The sequence below is a fragment of the Ruditapes philippinarum genome, unplaced genomic scaffold (genome assembly GCF_026571515.1).
Source record: "Ruditapes philippinarum isolate M1 unplaced genomic scaffold, ASM2657151v2 ctg1389_1_1_1_1, whole genome shotgun sequence".
Classification (NCBI taxonomy): domain Eukaryota; kingdom Metazoa; phylum Mollusca; class Bivalvia; order Venerida; family Veneridae; genus Ruditapes; species Ruditapes philippinarum.
In genome coordinates, this window is record NW_026865599.1 from 64,581 (window position 1) to 89,380 (window position 24,800).

Sequence of the window (24,800 nt, forward strand, 5' to 3'; positions counted from 1 at the left end):
ATAGATTATACATGTCTATCGAAACAACAAAATGACATAACATTTCAATGATATGTATTTGGTTACTCGACCATCACCACCAATTATTGTGCAGATATAATCTGATCTGCTAGAAAATTGTATGGGTTAAATTATTGTATTTAAAAAAAACTACAATATTATATGTCTTGATAAAATGTATTACTCAATTCTTTCTTCATAATTTTGATTCATTCACCTGTATCACCTGTATCTGCATTTATGTGATTTAAGATAAAAACACTTTGATGGTCTTAAAGCCTGCTTCTGCGCATGTAACCAGTGCAGGTCAAGATCAATTGTCGGCATTGTTCACTTTAAACAGTCGGTACATATTTTGAAATTTTCCATGTTAATATAAATAGCTCTGTCTAATCTACAAGTCCATTTAATTGTTATTTAGCAAGGTACAGGTTAAATATTTAAAGTCAACTCCACTGATGTCAACAAGTCTAAAAACATAAAATTTGATATTTTTAAATGGAGCACGTAAAGCTCTTAAAATGGAAAAAATTTAATCTTCATGTATATTCCGTAAACTGTAATGTTATAAATCTAGTTCATGATTTCAATAACTTTTCATAGCCTGAAAAGACTGTTCATTAGAATTACTATCCAGCTCTTATCTACTTTAGAAAATTCATGTTAATCTCTGTCTTCTGACAGACAGATGAACATACACCATGAGATGGGTAATTTCAAAACACTTCAATGTGTTGAATTTATAAATACTGATAAGGGTTATTATTGCGACGTTTGAATGATTTATAATACATGTATACTTATTTGTCACCCAACTTCTCAAACAACAGTTGCAATTTTTCCTAACACATCAAACATATCATTTATTTGCAACAGTTACAATGCATGGTTTGTAGATAAACTTATTTCAAGATTACAGATTTATAAACATCATTAATATAGGAAAAAATAACTTACGATTGACGGTGCAGTGCCACAGCATTGTTATCAAAGCTCTCAAATTATTCCTTGAAGTTATTTCATTTTTATTTTTTGCTAAGAAGATTTTTACACAAGTCTTGTTAACTTTCTCGCACAGTTAATATGAGTGTTCACTTTGAGTGTATTATTTCATGCACATTTATATCCTCTCCCTGTAAGAAAATCCAATAATGAATAGTGAAGAGCTGTGATGTGAAGTTTATTTAAGGTTACAAACAAATCACCATCCTAATCATCATAATTTATTGTTGTAAGACATACATGTAGATAATAATGACACTATTTGAGTAAAGTACCGTAGCGGTAGTCCGTCAGGTGTCGCAATGCGCAATAAGTCAGGCTTGATTTAAGAGGTAGTAAATCAATTGATATAATGTAGTAAAATTTTACATGGTTTACATGCAACATGGGACAGTCATAGTGTAAAACTAATTGTGTGAATAATTGAAAAATGGATTTTATCGTCAATGACATCTGTTCCCATTTTAGTTGCCATCCAGAAACTTTAATATATTGAATGTTCTTGTCTTCACACTTGGGCACAACAATTCTTTGGATATATTGATTTTAATTGTCATGAAGTGTCTCGAGGTTAGCTTAGATTTTCATAACTTTATTTATTTACAGATTTGATTAATACTTGGTATGTTGAATAATTCATGAATGACCATGCCCTTTCAATTGACCTTGACTGTCAAGGTCAAATTATTTGAATTTGCTTAAATTGTCATTACTCTGTAATTTATCTTAGAGATCTGATTTAAATTGGGACAAAATATATATGTGACGAAAAGGACATGTTGAATTAGTCTGATATAAACTTGACTTTTAATTAACCTTGACAGTAAAGACAGATTATTGAATTAAGCTTGTACTATGGATTTGATTTATACTTGGACAAAAGAACCCTTATGTCAAAACCTGTGGGTTTAATAGTGGTCATTCTCAAAATTGTCATGCAAAAACTTGAATGATGCCCATTTTAAAAAACTTGAAACCTGGAATACTTTCTTATCATTACAAAGTGCAGTTGTTAGACATTTAAGACAATTACTATAAAAGCTGTATTTTTGGAGTTATGCCCATTTTCACCTTTGTCTAAATAGGTGCCACTTAAAGATGAGCATTTACAATGCATGAAGTGCTCTTATAAAATTTCATATCTTAATGTGTGTCACAATAACCATTGCATAATAGTTAAGCCTGCTAATTAAATGGTTTATCACAGATAATCTTGATAACTTAATATCAACATGTATAATATACATATAATACAAAACTGAAGGACTGAATTGATGAATATATCATAATGATAAGTTAATAGATTGTTGTGTAAGTTATCAACTGAAAAAAGTGTCCAAAATATCTATAATGTTGATCTTAGATGTTCACTTTTAATCACTTTATTTTATTATTCAATAATGCCAATAATTGTATCCAATGAACAGTTTTAGTATATCGTTTAGTATCTTAAATGAAAAGAAAAGATGACAAATGAAGTAGCAGTTTATAATCATAAAGTTATGAGCATAAATTTGGAGACCATTTAGTTCAACCAAACCAAAAGTTCCTGAAACCAATAAATGTCTGTCTGTTTGTGTGTGTGATTCAGAGGTGTTTAACAGAAATTGTCAGGAAGTTACATCATGCATTGGGAGTCATTTTCATGTGTGCATGAACAAAATAAAAAATGAATGAATGAAAAAAGAAAGAAGTCATGTAATTTTTTTCCTTCGTCCCTTCATTGATTATTTAACTTCCTGAACGGTGAAGTCATTCTGTAAAGAAAAACTTGTGTTTATGGTATGTGTTTCTGGTTACTGAGAACTCAAATTTTATATTTTGTCAATTTGGCAGGGAAACATAGTGATGTCTGAAATTTCTTTTTGACCATGTGACCTGCATTATGTCATGTATATGTTTCAGTTTTAGGGCCATGGTGGTTTTTGCAGTTTACCTAAATCACGGCATTTAGGTAAATTTTTACCTTAATTTTAAATTTTTACCTATTTTTAAAAAAAATTTAGGTAATTTTTGTAGATCATGGCAGTAAGCCAATTTTAATTCACCAGACAATTGCCACAGCACAGGTACAATGTGAACGACTGTAGAAAGGATTTCATGATCAATCGCAATAAAAATTACCTGCATCATCCGGGAATTGAACCTGGGTCACCTGATACGTATTCCAAAGCTCTACTAATTGAGCTAACCAGAAGGTGATTATATTGGGGCCATAACCAAAGTTGGAACTTAAATATGAAATTGACGAAAGTCAAAAGGTGCCACCTGAATGGTTTTATAATGTTTTATTAGGCTATGGGCATTGAAGGGAGAAAAAAATGTATTTTGGAATGTTATTGTGTAAACAACAAGTAAAATTTAAAACATTTAGAATGATATTTACAGTGATTTTGTTTTTCAATTTTCAAAAGATTACCTATATTGACTTTTTGAAAGAGTAAATTATAGCTTGTTAAATCAGAAAAGGGGGAAAACCTGAAATGAAATTCCAAGAAATGCACTGTTATAACAAATCAGTCTCCATATTATTAGTCCCCTACCGGTTTACCGGAGGGGACTTTAGGTTTACCCTCCGTCCGTCTGTCCGTCCGTCTGTCTGTCAGTCCGTCAGTCCGTCCACAAAACTGGATCCCGCGATAACTTGAAAAGTACTGAAAATATTTTTATGAAACTTGGTATATGGATAGATGGCAGTATGGAGATTATGCACGTCTTTTTCTTTTCTTCCTATGTTGAAAATTCTGGTTGCTATGGCAACAAATAGGCTGAAAATATGGCAAATTTTACACATAAACTGGATCCAGTGATAACGCAAAAAGTACTGGAAATATTTTTATGAAACTTGACATATGGGTAGATGGCAGTCTTGAGATTATGCACGTCTTTTTCTTTTCTTCCTATGTTGAAAATTCTGGTTGCTATGGTAACAAATAGGCTGAAAATATCTCGCTGAAAATATGGCAAATTTTACACATAAACTGGATCCAGTGATAAAGCAAAAAGTACTGGAAATATTTTTATGAAACTTGACATATGGGTAGATTGCAGTCTTGGGATTATGCACGTCTTTTTCTTTACTTCCTATGTTGAAAATTCTGGTTGCTATGGCAACAAATAGGCTGAAAATATGGCAAATTTTACACATAAACTGGATCCAGTGATAAAGCAAAAAGTACTGGAAATATTTTTATGAAACTTGACATATGGGTAGATAGCAGTCTTGAGATTATGCATGTCTTATCTGTTCTTCCTATTTTGAAAAAATATCAGTTGCCTTGGCAACAAATAGGCTTAAAACATGGCAAATATAACAATATTTGTGATTAGTCAAAAAGAGCTGAAAATTTTTATGAAATTGCATCTTTAATTCAAGAGTTATCTCCTCTTTAAGAATTTTGCTTTTAAAATGTTATATTTTGGTAACAGGGATGTTTCAAATATTAACTTTAGAGTGTCCTTCAGTCCGTCTGTCTGTCTGTTCATAAAAACTGTTTCCTGTGATCACTTTTAAAGAACTTTTCCAACAAGTTTACTTAAAATAGAGAAAATTGAAACATTAGTGAATGGCCAATGGCCCTTCAGAATGTTGATGGGGTTCTAACCGGTAGGGGACTTATGGATTGCTTGCAATACTATGATAATTGCTTGTTTTAATGGGCATCGGTTTGCAGTATTGCTTTATTAGAAACTAAATAATTTATGCCTTTTATACTGGCCAGCTCATGATAAATCTTTACATGTCCAAATCATGGTTTAATAAGTACTTTAACATGTCCAAATCATGGTTTAATAAGTACTCTATCATGTTCGAATCATGGTTTAATAAGTACTTTAACATGTCTGAGTCATGGTTTAATAAGTACTTTAACATGTCTGAATCATGGTTTAATAAGTACTTTATCATGTTCGAATCATGGTTTAATAAGTACTTTAACATGTCCGAATCATGGTTTAATAAGTACTTTAACATGTCCGAATCGTGGTTTAATAAGTACTTTATCATGTTCGAATCATGGTTTAATAAGTACTTTAACATGTCTGAGTCATGGTTTAATGTACTTTAACATGTTCGAATCACATTGGTTTAATAAGTACTTTAACATGTTTGAATCATGGTTTGATAAGTACTTTAACATGCTCAAATCATGGTTTAATAAGTACTTTAACATGTTTGAATCATGGTTTAATAAGTACTTTAACATGCCATAATCATGGTTTGATAAGTACTTTAACATGCTTGAATCATGGTTTGATATGTACTTTAACATGCTCTTATCATGGTTTAATAAGTACTTTAACATGTCCGAATCATGGCTTGATAAGTACTTTAACATGCTCGAATCATGGTTTAATAAGTACTTTAACATGTTCGAATCATGGTTTGATTGATAAGTACTTTAACATGCTCGAATCATGGTTTGATATGTACTTTAACATGCTCTAATCGTGGTTTAATAAGTACTTTAACATGTTCGAATCATGGCTTGATAAGTACTCTAACATGCTCGAATCATGGTTTAATAAGTACTTTAACATGTCCGAATCATGGTTTGATAAGTACTTTAAACATGCTAGAATCATGGTTTAATAAGTACAATGTCATTTGGGTGTTTTATGTATCTTTTTCTTATTTGACCGGTTTTGTTTCATATAGTTACAAATGAGCGAGATAGAATATTTTTGTACACAGGTTAATATTCACTAGTGTAAAAAGTAAGAGAAAACGTCAAACATCAGGAAAAAGCATTATTAGAAATGTAAAAAAAATATAACAAACTAAAGTGTGTTATATAATTTGATCTTTATATTCAAATTATTAATATTTCGTAATCGTAGTGTGTACTTTAAAATAGCTTGATTTTTAAAATGTTAAAGTGAATTTTTAAATATTTATCACTTGACATAAAGTAGTTTTTTTACAAAGAGGGGAACAAATAAAAGAAATAAAAAAACAACAAAAAAAAACCAATAGAAATAGAAATTTAGAAGAACAAAATATATTCAAATGAGCATATAAAAGACAGACAAAGTAAAAAGGGAAAAAACAAAAACAACATCCTTATTATAACACGGATGAGCGTAGGGTTCGAACCTCTGAGTTCAAATCATTAGAAGTTACAGTGATGTTGATTTACCACTGAGCCACTACTATAGTACACATTCTTTTTAGAATTAAACTATATATAGTTGTTGACACTATCAATCTCAGATAATATGCAGACTTACCCTTTAATGGACTTTCCCAAGTACCGTTAAGACCAAATTATGATCCTAGGACAAACATATTTTTGATTGATATGGTCTTTGCATAAAGTAAAATATTATGTTCAAAATTAATGTTGTTAATCATGAATATTCTAAGAAATGGAATTCCTGGCATGAAACATAAATTATTTGAATCAGATATAATAATTTCCTTGATCAGGGCAATTAAACAAATAACAAAATTAAGTACACATGGACTATTGTCAATTGTCATTACAATATAAGAAACTTAACCTTTTACCCCATGAGCATATTGTGAAAAATTGCCGTTTTCATGTTACAAGTTCAAACTGCTATGAAACTATGAAAAATGCTTCAATACTGATGAAACTTACAAATGTTGACTGTACCACAGCCTCTGTAAAAGCATGCTCAAGCGTTAATTTCCTGTTCCCATGGCAACAGGGGGAAAAAGAACTATTTTGCATTGTTTTTTTCCATCAAAACTGATTTCAAAGTGCTGCAACTTCTTAATGAATTGAGATAGAGTAAAAGGCCTTTCAGTGTCGGTTACTAGCTACCCTAAGATGGACCTGAGGCCATTTTTAGCCTGTCACATGTCCAAAATTTTCTTGGCGATGCCGGGGGACTTACTGTTCCCTTTTAAACCCCCCAAACAGAAGGGGGCATATCCCCCTTCTGCCAGCCCCCTGATGTACCATTTTGATGGGTGGCGGCGCTGAAAAGTGGTCACTTTTTTCACAACATTTCTCAAATTAAAAACAGTGTTTAGGGCCTAGATAGGGCATTTTTTCACTGTTTGAGGCCTCAAAAGGGGGGGGGGGAGGGCAAAAAGCCTTTAAAATTTCTATATGAGGTAAAAGGTTAATTATTTCTTTTTATTGTGCAGTTTTAACATTTATACTTGACCATTCAAAGAGTATCATTATATATTCAAATCAGTTAATAAAACCCACTATTAGGATTGGTCAGTTTTGATGAGAATTGTTAACTTGTGTTGTAGTGGTGGTGGTGGTGGTTTTTGGGGTGGACTGGGGAAGGGTGGGGGGGGGGAGTGTGTTTACATATGAATACAATTATCATAACAAAAAAAAGACATTAAAATTCTTTGCAAAAATCAAACTTAAGTTCTTTAAAGATTGAGGTGATTAAAATGTGAAGCAACATGCCGGCTAACTTATTTAGTGTCATGAATCATATCATTATTTTGAAATGATTTAAGAGTCCAAAATTTATATACTTTTTTTTAATGTTTTGGTGTGTTAATGCCTTTATCAGAATGATGTTATTTGAATATCCTCACCCCAATTGCTCAAACATATTTGTAGATAAAGAATTTGAGTCTGTCCTTATCATTCAGATTTTATCATTGAATATCATGTTCCGCATTCAATTATAATACATGTGATAAAATGTGACACTAACCATGTAATAGTTATAAAACTTATAAGCCAAAAACAATAACTGATGTTATCTGCAATTCTCCTTGAAATCTCTTAAGTTTGTTTCCCTAAAAAGTATTTATTCAAATATGCATACTGAAAAATGAGTTTCAGGGCTTGTATAAAGTTGTTATTGAACAAATCAAGTATTTACTCTGACAAATGAAGTATTGATTTAATAAAGTAATGTAAAATAAAAACATTATAATCACAATTAATTTATCATTAAAAGCAGTCTTCATTATATAGTCAAGATACCCAATAATTTTTTATTGGGTGTATGAATTGCACTGCACCTTGATGTTAATTAGAAGAAACTTTTAAAGTTACAGATAATGTCTCACAGTGTTTCTTCCAGCTCCAATTTTTTGGGGGTCATTTCTGCATCAGGGGTAGCTTGAAATTTAAGAGGGTCATGCCAAACCATTTATTTTATTAATCAAGAAATAAATAGGAGAATTGGAACCACTAATTTTGTTTGAATATATCAGCCTCTTCCCAATAATTCATTCAGTCATTGAAAAATGAAAAGAAAAAAAATATTGCATAAAAATCATTTGAAGATTCTCTATAAGGAAAAAAAACTTTCATAAATTTAATTACCCAAGTATTTAAGCTCCATTCACAGAACAGTGAAATCAGCAAGTAATTGTTTACACAGTTGAATCATGCTTACCATATTTGGTAGTTTGTCGCTATAATGTCCCTAAGCTATACTTTATAGGTAAAATATTTGTATTGATTGAAAGAGGGTGTTTTCTCCCCCATCCCCTTACACCCTTATAGCCCTTGTCTCTTTAATTCCTATAGGGGCTGTTTTAGTTTTCATAATTATTTCACTCATAACCTGTCTGTCTCCTCCTTTCACTGTCCTTATACACTTCGACTTTTTTGTTTTGTGCCTTCTGGGTTCCCTGATGTGGTAGCTTAGGTGTGTCAGGGGCTATGTCCATTGCCTTGTTGATCTTTATTCTCATTGTTTGTGAATATAAGATTGTTTTGAAAATGGGGTAATGAATGGATAGAAAAATAATTGTACATAATTAAATTGCCCCCTGGGGTGCATGAAAGAGAATATTTTTGTCTGATGAAAGGACAATTAAAAGGTATTAAGTTGTAGAAGTTAGACAAAGAAGTGCATGCTTTGTATTTCAATTTGTAAAAAGTTTGCCATGGATTTGGAATTCAATAATTTAATATGTACTTAAAAATAATGGAGAATAAATTACTGCATCACATGTGTCAAAAATGCGCTCTGGAAGAAATACTGAGTGTCGTGATCAGATAACCTTAAAAATATCAAATATCCTTCATTGTGAAATATATATACTGGAAAATTGTTGAATTGTGAACACTGATTGTAAGGTTTGTGAAAAATTAATTGCTGTAATTGCTGTAAATTTCCTTAATTCAAGACATTTATTAATTCACAAACAAAATTATTCATCCATATAGGCAGACTTGTCAACAGACTTACTTACAAAAAAAACTGCAAACTACATTCGATCAAATTTAGGTAAAATTGCAAATCTTACATTCCTGACAAAATCGCACTGATTACCCTTAAATTGTAAGTGAAATGCAAATACATTTTGCGTAATTGCTCTTATATCTTGTTATAAAAATTATTTTTTTTCTCCTCAAATTTTAGTAATAATTTTTTTTTAACAATTGTTAAATTGCCCTATTAAACACTAAACCTTTGACTTTTAGTTCCCCATTAAAATACTTGTACATTTTACTACTTATTGATCAGGGGTTCGAGCCCTAAATGGGTCACATGACGACCATGTTTCTTCATATGACACCAGTACTGGTTGGTTCCAGAAGTGGACTCGAAAGAGATTAATATAAGTTGCAAGAACTTGTTTCCCAATTGAGCTACAATATCCAAGCTATTTTGCAGTGCAGTATCAAAACACTTATCATTTCATAAGTAAACACTTAATGTTTGACTACTGAGTGCAGTATCAAATCACTAGACACTTGACTACTCATTGCCTTAATAAACAAATAAACATTTTACAGCTCAATTAATGCCCCCAGTGTCAAACAATATTTGGCAAAAACTGACTAGATTCACAGATAGTTTGAAGTACTAGATCAACGGATTTAATCAATAAATATTTGGGTACACAATTCTCTATTTAAAAAATAAACTTTTTCTATCCATTACCAAATTATGATAATAATTTTTAGCAATACAGAATTTATTTTAGTGCACTTTTGTGCTCAGCTCACCCCTGTCTCAGGTTTAAAACAGCCTGCAAATTCATATGATATTACTAGTCTGACGTAGTTAACTTAAAAGCCACTGCCACTGAAATATTTCAGATATGTTTAAACTATAATCAATTTTACCATTATGTATGCTGAAAATATTTAATTTCAAGGTCAAGAAATAAACTGTACTGAATCCACAATTTAAAGATATTGTGATGATTATGTAACAACTGGTTATATATATAATTATAATGTATAATCAACCAATTTGAATGTTAAGATTGTATGTTACCTTAAGCTGCCATCCTTATAAAGTAAGATTTTTAAAACAAAATTATTTCTTTACATAAACTCATACAGATGGACGGCTGATGGACAGACATAACCTTTACCCTGCTGAAGGCGAAAGTGATAGTATAGAGCCAAGCAGCTTACCAGGCTCTATACTGTTGCCTGGCCAACTTCAAATTCCCCTAAAACTGATAATGGACTGTTCCAAAATGGAAATAGGGAAAGCCCATTTAAAAAAATCAGTAGGTTAAGTGTTAATACATGTTTGCTGCCAGTATCATTATGAGTTATATGTACTTGTATCATAGTTTGGGGACCTTTCTGTTGAAAATGTGTCAGAGTTAAATCATATACACATACATGCACAGTGCGTTAACTGGAGTGCAGGTATTAGTTACCCACACTCCAGAGCATGCCCATTGATTGGCTCATTTTTGCCAGAGAAAGGGAAAGCGACAGAAATATCATATTCAGAAGCTCGTTCATTGGTTACTTTTTCCCGAGGTTTCATATTGTGACAACAGGGAACGTGTTTTTATGTTTGACTATGATACAAAAGAGAAAGAACATCAAAACACTCGACGCCCCCTCGTACAAATCAGATAGCCTCGTGTTTCGATGCTTTTTCTATTAAATAATTATTTCCCTGTACATAAATGACCTGTATAAACTGCCAAGAAAATAGAAATATTTCCTTGTCTGCACACAATTATCTTAATCATTCAAGAAATGTGTGTATAGATATATATACTTTTGATGTTATTTGGCACTTTACAAAATGGGGCATTACATCATGATCAAGTCAAAGTTTAGTACAAATATCTTTCTAATGCATGTACTATACAAATATGTTTAAATAGGCTAGCTATTGAAAATTAACTCACCAGTATAAATTCTATCCTTAATATTGCTGTTCACTAAATCAGGCATGTCCTGACTTTATTCACTTATGATTCTCTTCTCATTAGTTTTTAAGGGACAACTCATGAAAAATCCAATACACCTATTATTTGTAATCCTCGCCACACGCCTCCTGTCTGTAAAGTGATTTTAGTGTCAATGTAAAGTGGTTTAAAATAGCTGCTACATTTTGATGTACAATGTTTATAATAATGAAACATAAAAAAACAACAGATAATCAGTTAAATGTTATCTAACAAAATTAACACATTATTAGTCTCATTTATCTGACAGTTTCTCTTTTCATAATGATTTAATGGGAATATAAACCTTTTGCGGAATGGTTAAACTTCAGAAATACCGGTACTCAGGTAAAAAACCTATATTGTAAAAATAGTCTCCTCTAAGATAATAAACAAAACATGTTTGAAAGGTATGTTTAACAACTCTTTTGAAAATGTTTTAAAAGAATTTATATCAGTTGATGAAAATTTAATGTTATTTAACAATAATCATTTAGTTTAAAAAAAAAAATTGTTAAATTGATTACCATATGATTGGTGGAATGTGATATATTGATGACAATTAGGACATTAGAGTTAAGGGTGATGATATCGTATCATTCTGACATATGTTTGGCATATTAAAGAGAAAAGATTATCAGATGACAGGATCATGAGATTTTTAGCATGGCTTATTAATTCTGTGTTGTAAACAGAACATAATCAGGCAAATTAGATTGTTTAAAACTATTTATGTTTTTATAGATAAAAAAATTATGAAAAATTTATGAAAATTTAAGGCGGTATAATTATGTTGTTTCCATAACCTTATGACTGTTTCTTAAACAATTTGTAATACAGAATGTCTATGTTACATGTATTGTTAATGTATGTAAATAAAATAAATTCTCTGGAACAAAATGTGCTGCAGATATTTTAACCCTTTCCCCCATGAGCATATTGTGAAAAATGGCCATTTTCACTGAAAAGCCTCCTCTAACAAGTTCAAACTGCTATGAAACTATGAAAAATGCTTCAATACTAATCAAACTTGGCACAAATGTTGACTGAACCATTGCCTTTGTAACGACATGTTCAGTCTTAAATTTCCTGTTACCATGGCAACGAGGGGACATCTCAAAATTGCCAAAAATCACTTTTTTGCCTCGATTTTTTCCATCAAAATTTACTTCAAAGTGCTGCAACTTCTCAAGGGATTGAGATAGAGTCAAAGGCTTTTCAGCGTTGGTTACACATTACCTTATGATCAACCTGGGGTCATTTTTAAGCCTCTCACAAGTCCAAAATTTTTCTTGGCGATGAGGGGGACTCCGTCCCCCTTCAAACCCCCCAAACAGAAGGGGGCACATCCCCTTCTGGCAACCCCTGATGTATTATTTGGATGGGGGACGGCGCCGAAAAAAATGGTCACTTTTTTTTACAACATTTCTCAAACGAAAAACAGTGTTTGGGGTCTAAATAGGACATTTTTTCACTGTTTGAGGCCTCAAAAAGGGGGGGGGGGGGTCAAAAAGCCGTCGAAACACGCTTATATAAGGGAAAAGGTTAACAAAAAATGATGAAAACCCTTGGAATCACCCAAAATCTAGTTTTTCCATGTTAACATGTGGTCTTTTACCTAATTTTGGTGAAAAATTGTTGTTTTGTAACATTTATAATTTTTTTAGTTAACCCTTTCCCCCATGAGCATATTGTGAAAAATGGCCATTTTCACTGAAAAGCCTCCTCTAACAAGTTCAAACTGCTATGAAACTATGAAAAATGCTTCAATACAAATCAAACTTGGCACAAATGTTGACTGGACCATTGCCTTTGTAACGACATGCTCAGTCTTAAATTTCCTGTTACCATGGCAACGAGGGGACATCTCAAAAATTGCCAAAAATCACTTTTTTGCCTCGATTTTTTCCATCAAAATTTACTTCAAAGTGCTGCAACTTCTCAAGGGATTGAGATAGAGTCAAAGGCTTTTCAACGTTGGTTACACGTTACCTTATGATCAACCTGGGGTCATTTTAAGCCTCTCACAAGTCCAAAATTTTTCTTGGCGATGAGGGGAACTCCGCCCCCCTTCAAACCCCCCAAACAGAAGGGGGCACATCCCCCTTCTGGCAACCCCCTGATGTATTATTTGGATGGGGGACGGCGCCGAAAAAATGGTCACTTTTTTTACAACATTTCTCAAACGAAAAACAGTGTTTGGGGTCTAAATAGGACATTTTTTCACTGTTTGAGGCCTCAAAAAGGGGGGGGGGGTCAAAAAGCCGTCGAAACACGCTTATATAAGGGAAAAGGTTAACAAAAAATGATGAAAAACCTTGGAATCACCCAAAATCTAGTTTTTCCATGTTAACATGTGGTCTTTTACCTAATTTTGGTGAAAAATTGTTGTTTTGTAACATTTATAATTTTTTTAGTTAACCCTTTCCCCCATGAGCATATTGTGAAAAATGGCCATTTTCACTGAAAAGCCTCCTCTAACAAGTTCAAACTGCTATGAAACTATGAAAAAATGCTTCAATACTAATCAAACTTGGCACAAATGTTGACTGGACCATTGCCTTTGTAACGACATGCTCAGTCTTAAATTTCCTGTTACCATGGCAACGAGGGGACATCTCAAAATTGCCAAAAATCACTTTTTTGCCTCGATTTTTTCCATCAAAATTTACTTCAAAGTGCTGCAACTTCTCAAGGGATTGAGATAGAGTCAAAGGCTTTTCAGCGTTGGTTACACGTTACCTTATGATCAACCTGGGGTCATTTTAAGCCTCTCACAAGTCCAAAATTTTCTTGGCGATGAGGGGGACTCCGCCCCCCTTCAAACCCCCCAAACAGAAGGGGGCACATCCCCTTCTGGCAACCCCCTGATGTATTATTTGGATGGGGGACGGCGCCGAAAAAATGGTCACTTTTTTTACAACATTTCTCAAAAAAAAACAGTGTTTGGGGTCTAAATAGGACATTTTTTCACTGTTTGAGGCCTCAAAAAGGGGGGGGGGGTCAAAAAGCCGTCGAAACACGCTTATATAAGGGAAAAGGTTAAGTAGGTTTGGAGATGATTTCTGATGCTTGCCTCACTTTCATTAAAATATACTTCAAAAGTTGTTTCATTCAAGTTATAATCTGTAATTATTTTAATCACAATGTTTTAAACAATAACTTTACAATACAGAGAACAGCAAATACATAGCTTTATACACTTTAAAAAATTTAAGTAATATGGCTATTATTACTATTTTAATTGGAATATAATATTTAGTGTTTGTGAATAGTGACACATATTATAATAGATTATATAACTATGGAGCTTGGCATGTGTTGAGTGGAAGGGGGATCAAATCCATGTGCAGTCCTCAATTAACCCCACATTGTGAGGAATCTTAACAAAAATTGTGTAATTGGAAAATATTTTTATGCTCCCCGAAAAATTTCGGGGGAGCATATAGTCGTCGGGTTGTCCGTCAGTCTGTACGTACGTACGTCCCGAATTCGTGTCCGGCTCATAACTTTGTTATTTGAATTTGGATTTTAAAACTATTTCACAGAAATGATCACCATATTGAGACGACATGTCACGCGCAACATTTGGGTCGCTACCTTGAAGGTCAAGGTCACAGCATGACCTTGCAGCAAAATAGTGTCCAGTCCATAACTTCATTATTTGAAGTCAGATTTTAAAACTATTTCACAGAAATGATCACCATATTGAGACGACGTGTCGCGTGCAACATTTGGGTCGCTACCTTGCAGGTCAAGGTCACAGCCTGACATTTATGTCAGTATATACGTCCGAATTCGTGTCCGGCCCATAACTTTGTTATTTGAAGTCGGATTTTAAAACTTTTTCACAGAAATGATCACCATATTGAGACGATGTGTCACGCCCAACATTTGGGCACTACCTTAAAGGTCAAGGTCACAGCATGACCTTGCAGCAAAATCGTGTCCGGTCCATAACCCTATTTTTTGAAGTTGTATTTTAAAACTATTTCACAAAAATGATCACCATATTGAGACAACATGTCGCACACAAAATTTAGGTTGCTACCTTGAAGGTCAAGGTCACATCATGACCTTGCAGCAAAATCGTGCCTGGCCCATAACTTTTTGTTATTTGAAGTCAGATTTTAAAACTATTTCACAGAAATGATCACCATATTGAGATGACGTGTCGCGTGCAACATTTGGGTCGCTACCTTGAAGGTCAAGGTCACAGCATGACCTTGCAGCAAAATCGTGTCCGGCCAATAACTTCGTTATTTGAAGTCGGATTTTAAAACTAGTTCTCAGAAATGATCACAATATTGAGACAATGTGTCGCGCACATTATTTGGGTCGCTACCTTGAAGGCCAAGGTCACAGCATGACCTTGCAGCAAAATCGTGTCCGGCCCATAACTTCATTACTTGAATTGGGATTTAACAACTATTTCACAGAGATGATCACCATAGTGAATCGACTTGTCGCATGCAACATTTGGGTCGCTACCTTGAAGGTCAAGGTCAAAGCATGACCTTGCTGCAATTCGTGTCCGGACCATAACTTCGTTATTTGAAGTTGGATTTTACAACTATTTCACAGAAATGATCACCATATTGAGACAAGGTGTGGTGCACAACATTTCGGTTGTTTTACACTATGAACTTTGTCTGTGACATGACTCTGACACTACAAGAGGTATACCTTCCTGTGTCCAAAACCTATTAGGGGAGCATCACCCGGTTCAACCGGCTCTTGTTTAATGAATTTCTAAATGTAGGTCAGTTCTCTTAGTTTAGATAGGAAACTTCCTGTAAATAACTGATTTCTCATTGAAAATCTAAAATTTAACATTATAGTCCCTGTACCTCAAACTGTCATGGTCTTATGTGACAAATTTCGTGCTCAAATGAAGAATTATCAATATCATAAGTTACAAAAAGCATTACTTACAAAAATATGTCTATTTAACAGTTTATGTAAATAATGGGAGGTAATTAGTAATATATTTCTGACATAATCTTTTTCATAATTATTTTCAATGAAAAAAATAATTATGTATGATGTATAAAGCTCGACTTAAGCTACTACAGTCAGGTTGTAGTTCAGGTTGCTGTCCAGTAACTTTTATGTTTCTTTATAAAAAATTCATGGATTGTCTTCATACTTGAACACAACAACCTTTTGGACAAGACTTTCAAGTAACAACCCTTTGGACTTTAAAGTAGACCAGATTAAATTTTTGACCTTGACCATGTCAAATGTTTGAATTTTGCTGGATTTTTTTTGCTACAATTAGCAGCTATATCTTTATTATTTATGAAAGGTCTTGTCCTTATACAAGTACATGTATTTCAGGACAATGTCTTAAGAAAATATCAAACACTGTTGACCTCAGCCTTTAAATAACCTTGACCTTGATGGTCAAATTATTGTAATTTCAGTTTTTTGCTATAATTTGGCTAATATTTTGTTATCAATGAAATGTATTGTCTTCAATAAGTTGTGCAAAACAATCCTTTGGACAAGACTTTAAGTAAATTTCATTGAACTTGACAAATTGACCTTTAAATTTGGCACAGGCACTTCAGGTCAATTTAGTGAATATTGATACAATTGGTAATAACTTTGTTATTTATTTATGGATTTGATTTATACTGGAACAAAACCATATGTTGACTAATTCAAGTATGACCTTGAAAGCAGAAGTGACTTCCAGGAAAGAGCAGTAGTGCAATTTATTCTTTAAAATTACCATCTATATAAAAATGTCAACAGTAGAATGAACCACTACTGTTGTCCGCCCCCCCCCCCTTCCTGGATTTCACTATGCTTGTTGGAAGACACTTAACTGCTTGTTTTACACTGTTATTTTTTAGCTCACCTGTCACAAAGTGACAGGGTGAGCTTTTGTGATCGCTTTTCGTCCGGCGTCCGTCCGTCCGTCCGTCCGTCGTCCGTCCGTAAACTTTTACTTTAAATGACATCTCCTCATAAACCACTAAGCCAATTTCATCCAAACTTCACAGGAATGTTCCTTTGGTGGTCACCTTTAAAAATTGTTCAAAGAATTTAATTCCATGCAGAACTCTGGTTGCCATGGCAACCGAAAGAAAAAACTTTAAATATCTTCTTTTAAAAAACCATAAGAGCTAGAGCTTAGATATTTAGCGTGAAACATCTTCTAGTGAGTGTCTACCAAGTTTGTTCAAATAAAAGCCCTGGGGTCAAAATTGGCCCCGCCCCGGGGGGTCATTGATTTTCCCTATATGCATATAGTAAAAGCTTAAAAAATCTTCTTTTAAAGAACCCAAAGAGCTAGAGCTAAGATATTTAGCATGAAACATGTTCTAATGGGTCTCTACCAAGTTTGTTCAAATAAAAGCCCTGGGGTCAAAATTGGCCCCGCCGGGGGGGGGGGGGGTCATTGATTTTCCCTATATGCATATAGTAAAAACTTAAAAAATCTTCTTTTAAAGAACTCAAAGAGCTATGGCTAAGATATTGAGCATCAAACATGTTCTAATAGGTGTTTACCAAGTTTGTTCAAATAAAAGCCCTGGGGTCAAAATTGGCCCTGCCCCAGGGGGTCATTGATTTTCCCTATATATGCATATAGTAAAAACTTAAAAAATCTTCTTTTAAAGAACCAAAAGAGTTAGAGCTAAGATATGTAGCATGAAACATGTTCTAATAAGTGTCCACCAAGTTTGTTCAAATAAAAGCCCTGGGGTCAAAATTGGCCCCGCCCCAGGGGGTCATTGATTTTTGCTATATGCATATAGTAAAAACTTAAAAAATCTTCTTTTAAAGAACTCAAAGAGCTATGGCTAAGATATTTAGCATCAAACATGATCTAATAGGTGTCTACCAAGTTTGTTCAAATAAAAGCCCTGGGGTCAAAATTGGCCCTGCCCCAGGGGGTCATTGATTTTCCCTATATATGCATATAGTAAAAACTTAAAAAATCTTCTTTTAAAGAACCAAAAGAGTTAGAGCTAAGATATGTAGCATGAAACATGTTCTAATAAGTGTCCACCAAGTTTGTTCAAATAAAAGCCCTGGGGTCAAAATTGGCCCCGCCCCAGGGGGTCATTGATTTTTGCTATATGCATATAGTAACAAACTTAAAAAATCTTCTTTAAAGACTCAAAGAGCTATGGCTAAGATATTTAGCATCAAACATGATCTAATAGGTGTCTACCAAGTTTGTTCAAATAAAAGCCCTGGGGTCAAAATTGGCACCGCCCCGGGGGTCATTGATTTTCCTTATATGTGTATAGCAAAAACTTAAAAAATCTTCTTTTAAAGAACCAAAAGAGTTAGAGCTAAGATATGTAGCATGAAACATGTTCTAATAAGTGTCCACCAAGTTTGTTCAAATAAAAGCCCTGGGGTCAAAATTGGCCCCGCCCCAGGGGGTCATTGATTTTTGCTATATGCATATAGTAAAAACTTAAAAAATCTTCTTTTAAAGAACTCAAAGAGCTATGGCTAAGATATTTAGCATCAAACATGATTCTAATAGGTGTCTACCAAGTTTGTTCAAATAAAAGCCCTGGGGTCAAAATTGGCCCTGCCCCAGGGGGTCATTGATTTTCCCTATATATGCATATAGTAAAAACTTAAAAAATCTTCTTTTAAAAGAACCAAAAGAGTTAGAGCTAAGATATGTTAGCATGAAACATGTTCTAATAAGTGTCACCAAGTTTGTTCAAATAAAAGCCCTGGGGTCAAAATTGCCCCGCCCAGGGGGTCATTGATTTTTGCTATATGCATATAGTAAAAACTTAAAAAATCTTCTTTTAAAGAACTCAAAGAGCTATGGCTAAGATATTTAGCATCAAACATGATCTAATAGGTGTCTACCAAGTTTGTTCAAATAAAAGCCCTGGGGTCAAAATTGGCACCGCCCCGGGGGTCATTGATTTTCCTTATATGTGTATAGCAAAAACTTAAAAAATCTTATTTGAAAAAACCCAAATAGCTAGAGCTTAGATATTTAGCATGAAACATCTTTTAGTGAGTGTCTACAAAGTTTGTTCAAAATAAAAGACCTGGGGTCAAAATTGGCCCCGCCCGGGGGTCATTGATTTTCTTTATATGTGTATAGCAACAACTTTAAAATCTTCTTTGAAAAAAACCCAAATAGCTAGAGTTTAGATATTTAAGCATGAAAACATCTTCTAAGTAAGTGTCTACAAAGTTTGTTCAAAAAAAAAGCCCTGGGGTCAAAACTGGCCCGGCCCCAGGGGTGTCATTGTTTTTAACTATATGTGTATAGTAAAAACTTAAAAAAAATCTTCTTTTAAAAAGCCAATGAGCTAGAGCTTAGATGTTTAGCATGACACATCTTCTTATGGGTGTCTACCAAGTTTGTGCAAATAAAAGCACTTGGGTTAAATTGGCCCTGCAACGTTGGGTGGGGGTGGGGGTTGGGGGGCCTATATACAGGTGAGCAACCTCAGGGCCATCATGGCCCTCTTGTTTAGTTAAGGAGGTGGAGCAGGTGTTTGAAAATGTGAAAAGGTTTAATCCTGTTAAATAAGTGATTTATCACTGTGAATGACACTTTGTTACACCTGTAGTGGTTAATTATATGGCTCATAGATTACAAAGTCATAACAATTTCTTTATGATACACTTTAAACTGATTACAGGTATGAGGGCATGTTATCTGATCAATATAATGCTTCTTGTGGCTTTCAAGCTCATAAATAAACATTTTAACATTCCTTTATGGTCCATTAATGTCAAACTTTATTCTTCCCTTTTTTTCTTTTAACTGGCTATTACTTTGTTATTTATGAATAGATTAATTCAAATTTGTAAGACACAAAATTTTTTGTCAGTAATCATGATCAAAACTAGTTGTCCTTGTCATGCTGACCTTGACTTTAAGGTCTATTATGTTTTTCCCCGATGTTTCTATGACTGGAAATTTCCCCAAAGGCCACATGGTTTTTTTTTTGTTTATTTGCATAAATAAAAATTAAGAATAATAGCAATTGTTTAAACTTGCTTTACTTTTTACCTATACCCTATTTTTAAGTAATTTATTTAGATACTTGACATATTTGTATAGTACTTATTTTTAACCTAATCACAGTGTACTCTAGAGGTGATGCAATAATGTGAAAAAATGATGCAAATGAGTTAAGGTGAAAGTTGGGATTTGAGGTTGAAAAAAAAAGTAAAAAATGGTTACTTGCTATCAGTCCTTTTGTTTTTCCGCAAGGGGCATAAAGAATGTTAGATAGCGTTTCCTAACAATGACATAATGATTTGTTACTCAGATCTTGCATAAAATAAACTCAGTAAGTCTTACATAAAATTATAAACTGTACTATAAACAAATGCAATGTAAAATGTTTTTTGGGAGGAAGTATTGATAAACAGAACTTCAAGAACTATTGTGTAAATTTTATTTTAGAACTATCCTTTACATTATTATGTCTCCCAAAATTTGTTGGAGAAATTGTTTTTGCCTCACCGTCTGTCTGTCCGTCAGCATTGTCCGGCCTTCACAGGTCAAACTACTGGTGGGATTTCGACCAAACTTTAAAGGAGTGATCTGAGTACCATCCCTAGTTGTGCACTTCACCTCATGTTTTGGTTCACTGCACAAAATGGCTGCCAGAGCTAAAAATAGAAAAAAATTGGCTGGCTTTCACAGGTCAAACTACTGGTGGGATTTCAACCAAACTTTACAGGAGTGATCAGTACCATCCCTAGTTGTGCACTTCACCAGCGCTGCATGGCTGCACAAAATGGCCACCAGAGCTAAAAATAGAAAAATCTTGTCCATTCTTCACAGGTTAAACTTCTGGTGGGATTTCAATGTAACTTCACAGGAGTGATCAGTACCATCCCTTGTTATGCACATCACTGGCATGTTCCGCTTCGCTGCACAAAATAGCTGTCAGAGCTTAGAAAAAAGAAAACTCCTGTCCTGCTATCACAGGCTAAGCTGCTGGTGGGAATTCAAGCAAAATTCACTGGAGTGACCATACATAGTTTTGGGAGACATATGTTTTGTGCCAAAAAACAGTCTAGTTTTAAAATGACCAATTAAAACTCTTCTAAAGTGACCAATTAAAACTCTTTTAAAATGACTAATTAAAACTCTTCTTATATTCAGTTTTAATCTCTGTGAATTTTACAGGTCAAGTCCAACTGATTTTAGACTGGCCTTTGACCGGTAAAAGAACAAGTTATGTAACTTTTTTGGCAATTTTAAAAGTCTGTACTGAATCTTATAATGTTTTAATTTAATAATTTTCAAAAACTAAACTGTGCATGATTTAAGTTAGCTACTGAGTAACCAAAATTATTACTTTTCATTAAATATACATCAATCACTTTATAATGATAATAATAATGTAAGAAAATAATTTCATTCATAATATGTAAAGAAACAAGAAACATACAACTTTTCACAAAATTTGTGAACTAAATAATGTGGTTTGTGGTTTGTTCTACTTTACTTTATCCTTAGACAATTTGGTTTCATGCAGATATAGTTATTTGTTTTGTTGATGCATTGTAAGGTGCAAAAAATAGGTGTAAATTTTGAATGAGCGTTGCATGAGATATGATATCAAATTATTCTGGAGGATCATGAAACAAATGAACTGAAACACATGTCAGATACTTTTTATTGCTAAATGGTTAACCTAAATTAATTAATCATGCAATGGCAGCGTCATGGTTTGGGCAGGCATTATGGACAATCAAAGAACACATTAATTTTGGTCATCGTTCCAGGCAACCTTAATGCGGTACTAGGTATGTGAACATCCTTAGGTACAATCTCTTCCATTTATGCAAAAACAGGGTCCAGGAATGATTCTGCAGCCTGACAAGGTGAGGAGGCCCCACACAGCTTGTCTTACAACACAGACTTTGGCTCAGAATGGTGTCACGTCTTGTCGAGGCCGGCGGTGTCGCTTGACCAAATCCCATAGGACACACGTGGCACAAGCTTGGGCATCTTGTACGTAATAATCATCAAATTAACAATTATATTGACCTGAGACATGTCCTCTTTGTTGAATAGCAGAACATACCAATTAAGTAACGTTTGGGCTGTCTCACGTATTCCATGAGAAGGAGAATAGCAACCTACATTAGGGCCAACAGTGGTCACTCAAAACTTAATACACATTGACATTTAGACTGATACTCAAAAAGTCACAAAAACATTTCTTCATTTTTTGGTGATTATTGAAAACCACCCCTATGACTTTTGACCTCAAATTTGAGCTACATTTTTAAGAAACAGGTTATCAACGCTATTACAAATCCAAGTTTCATTTAACATTTACATTTGTACACTATGATTATGTTATAAACATCAGTTTGTTTTTTTGTTAAGTGTAGTACAGCAAAATGATGTCATCCTTACATGTGCAAATAATACTACGTACCATTTCAGTCACACAAAAGTACCATTTCAGTCACACAAAATACATCACAGTTGTAATCTCTGACATCGCTAACACAATCTAATAAATATAGCCCACTATTTTGTCATACATCTTGACAGTACATGTAATTGTTTACCGGTATGTTACAACAAGTTTAAAAATTGAAAGAAATTTGTACTTACATTATAGTATAATGTTGAGTTAAATTCAAAGATTTAGATGAAAAGTTTTTCATTCAGCCATTCATGCAGCTTGGGAAACCGATCTAAATCTGCTAGCTTTTGATTTGGTTAAACTTATGATTGGTTGAATAGCAACAGTGTCCAAGGTTATACTCTCTGTCGTTATAGCGATATATCAAATCTTTATAAACTACTTTAGTAACTAGTGCTTTATGTGTATATATATATATATATGTGCATTCTTCTTTTGAGATAACAATTAAAGATTAGAAGAAAATGGTAAGTCATTGGTATTTTAATCTATTAGGTATTACTTAAACTAAATTCACCATCTGGAAGATGTACATTGAAGATGGAAATGTTTTTGTGTTGTTGTTGTTTTTTGTTTTTATGCCACCGCAGCATCTGCGATGCGGTGGCATATAGCGATTCACCTGTGTGTGTGTGCGTGTGTGTGTGTTTGTGTGTGTGTTATATAGATTATATAGTGAACTTAAAAAATCTTCTTGTGAAAAACCACTAGTCCAATTTCAACCAAACTTGGCAGGATTGTTCCTTGGGTAAAGGGCTTCCAAAGTTGTTCAAAGAATTTCATTCCATGCAGAAATCTGGTTGCCATGGCAACCCAAAAGTAATTAATAAGAATAAATTTAAAAAATCTTCTTGTAAAGACCCCAAAAGGCCTAGAGCTTAGATATTTTGCATAAGGCATTGTCTGGTAGACCTCTAACAAGATTGTTTCAAATTAATAGCCCTGGGGTCAAAATTGGCCCCGCCCCGGGGGTCATTGATTTTCACTATGTACATATAGTAAAAAAAAAAAATCTTAAAATACCTATTCTTGTATAAACCCCCAAAAGGATTAAGCCTTTTGGATATTTTGCAATAAGGCATATCGTCTTGTAGACCCTTACCAAGATTATTTCAAATTATAGCCCTTGGGTCAAAAATCGGCCCGCCCCGGGGTCATTTGATTTTCACTATATGTACTTATAGTAAAAACTTAAAACACCTTCTTGTAAAGACCCAAAAGGCCTAGAGCTTAGATATTTTGCATAAGACATTTGTCTGGTAAAGACCCTCTACCCAGATTGTTCAAATTAATAGCCTGGGGTCAAAATCGGCCCCGCCCGGGGTCATTGGTTTCCTTATATGTATATAGTAAAAACTTATAGTAAAAACTTAAAAAAAAAAAAATCTTCTAGCAATTGACAAATGCTAGAGGTTAGATATTTTGCATGAAACATTGTGTAATAAACCTCTAGCAAGATTGTTCAAATTATAGCCCTGGGGTCAAAATTGCCCCGCCCTGGGGGTCATTGATTTCAATATATACATATAGTAAAAAATAAAAAAATCTTATTGTCTGAAGGTAGAAGGCTTAGAGCTTTAATATTTGTTTAAATATATCATCTAAAGGTACTCTACAAAAGTTATTCAAATTTTGCCTCTTGTGTCAAAATTAGCCCCGCCCCTGGGGGCCATAGGTTTTCCTTATATGTATATAGTAAAAACTTAAAAAATCATCTTCTAAAATTTACAAGGCTAGAGTTAAGATATTTTGCATGAAACATTGTGTAGTGAACCTCTTGCAAATTGTTCAAATTATAGCCCTGGGGTCAAAATTGGTTCCGCCCCGGGGGTCATTGATTTTCATTATGTACATATAGTGAAAAAAATAAAATATTTTTGTCTGAAGGTACAAGGCATAGAGCTTTGATGTTGATATATAATATCATTTATAGGTCCTCTACCAAAGTTGTTCAAAATTTTTCCCCTGGGTCAAAATTGGCCCTGCCCTGGGGCAGTGATTCTCATTGTGTACACATAGTAAAACAGAAAATAAAACAAATGTTTTCTGAATGGGAGAAAGCTATAGCTTAGATATTTGACTTGAAATGTTGTTTGGTGGACCTGTATCAAAATTGTTTTGAATTAAACCCTTGGGTCAAAATTATGCCTTGCCCAAGGGGACAGTGACCTACTTCCTTGTCCTTTGATGTACAGCAACGACATTTTGACCATGTGCACAGTTTTAGTTGTAAAATTGAACTTTGATATCAAGTGACCTAGATTTTGATGATGTGACCTACTTTC

The 24,800-nt window shown here is 33.7% G+C and overlaps 1 protein-coding gene across 3 annotated transcripts in view; it reads left to right on the plus strand.

Annotated features, from left to right (window-relative positions):
- The window catches only part of LOC132729681 (serine/threonine-protein kinase TBK1-like), a 117,751-nt gene that overhangs the window by 44,827 nt on the left and 48,124 nt on the right, over window positions 1-24,800 (plus strand). The window contains exon 1 of one of the 3 annotated variants that reach the window (XM_060715494.1): window positions 22,960-22,982. The exons of the other annotated variants lie outside the window; for them this stretch is intronic. Coding sequence (XP_060571477.1) covers window positions 22,980-22,982 — 3 coding nt within the window. The 5' untranslated portion in view covers window positions 22,960-22,979. Of the gene's footprint in view, window positions 1-22,959; window positions 22,983-24,800 lie in introns of those variants that run through there. 3 annotated transcript variants of the gene reach the window in all.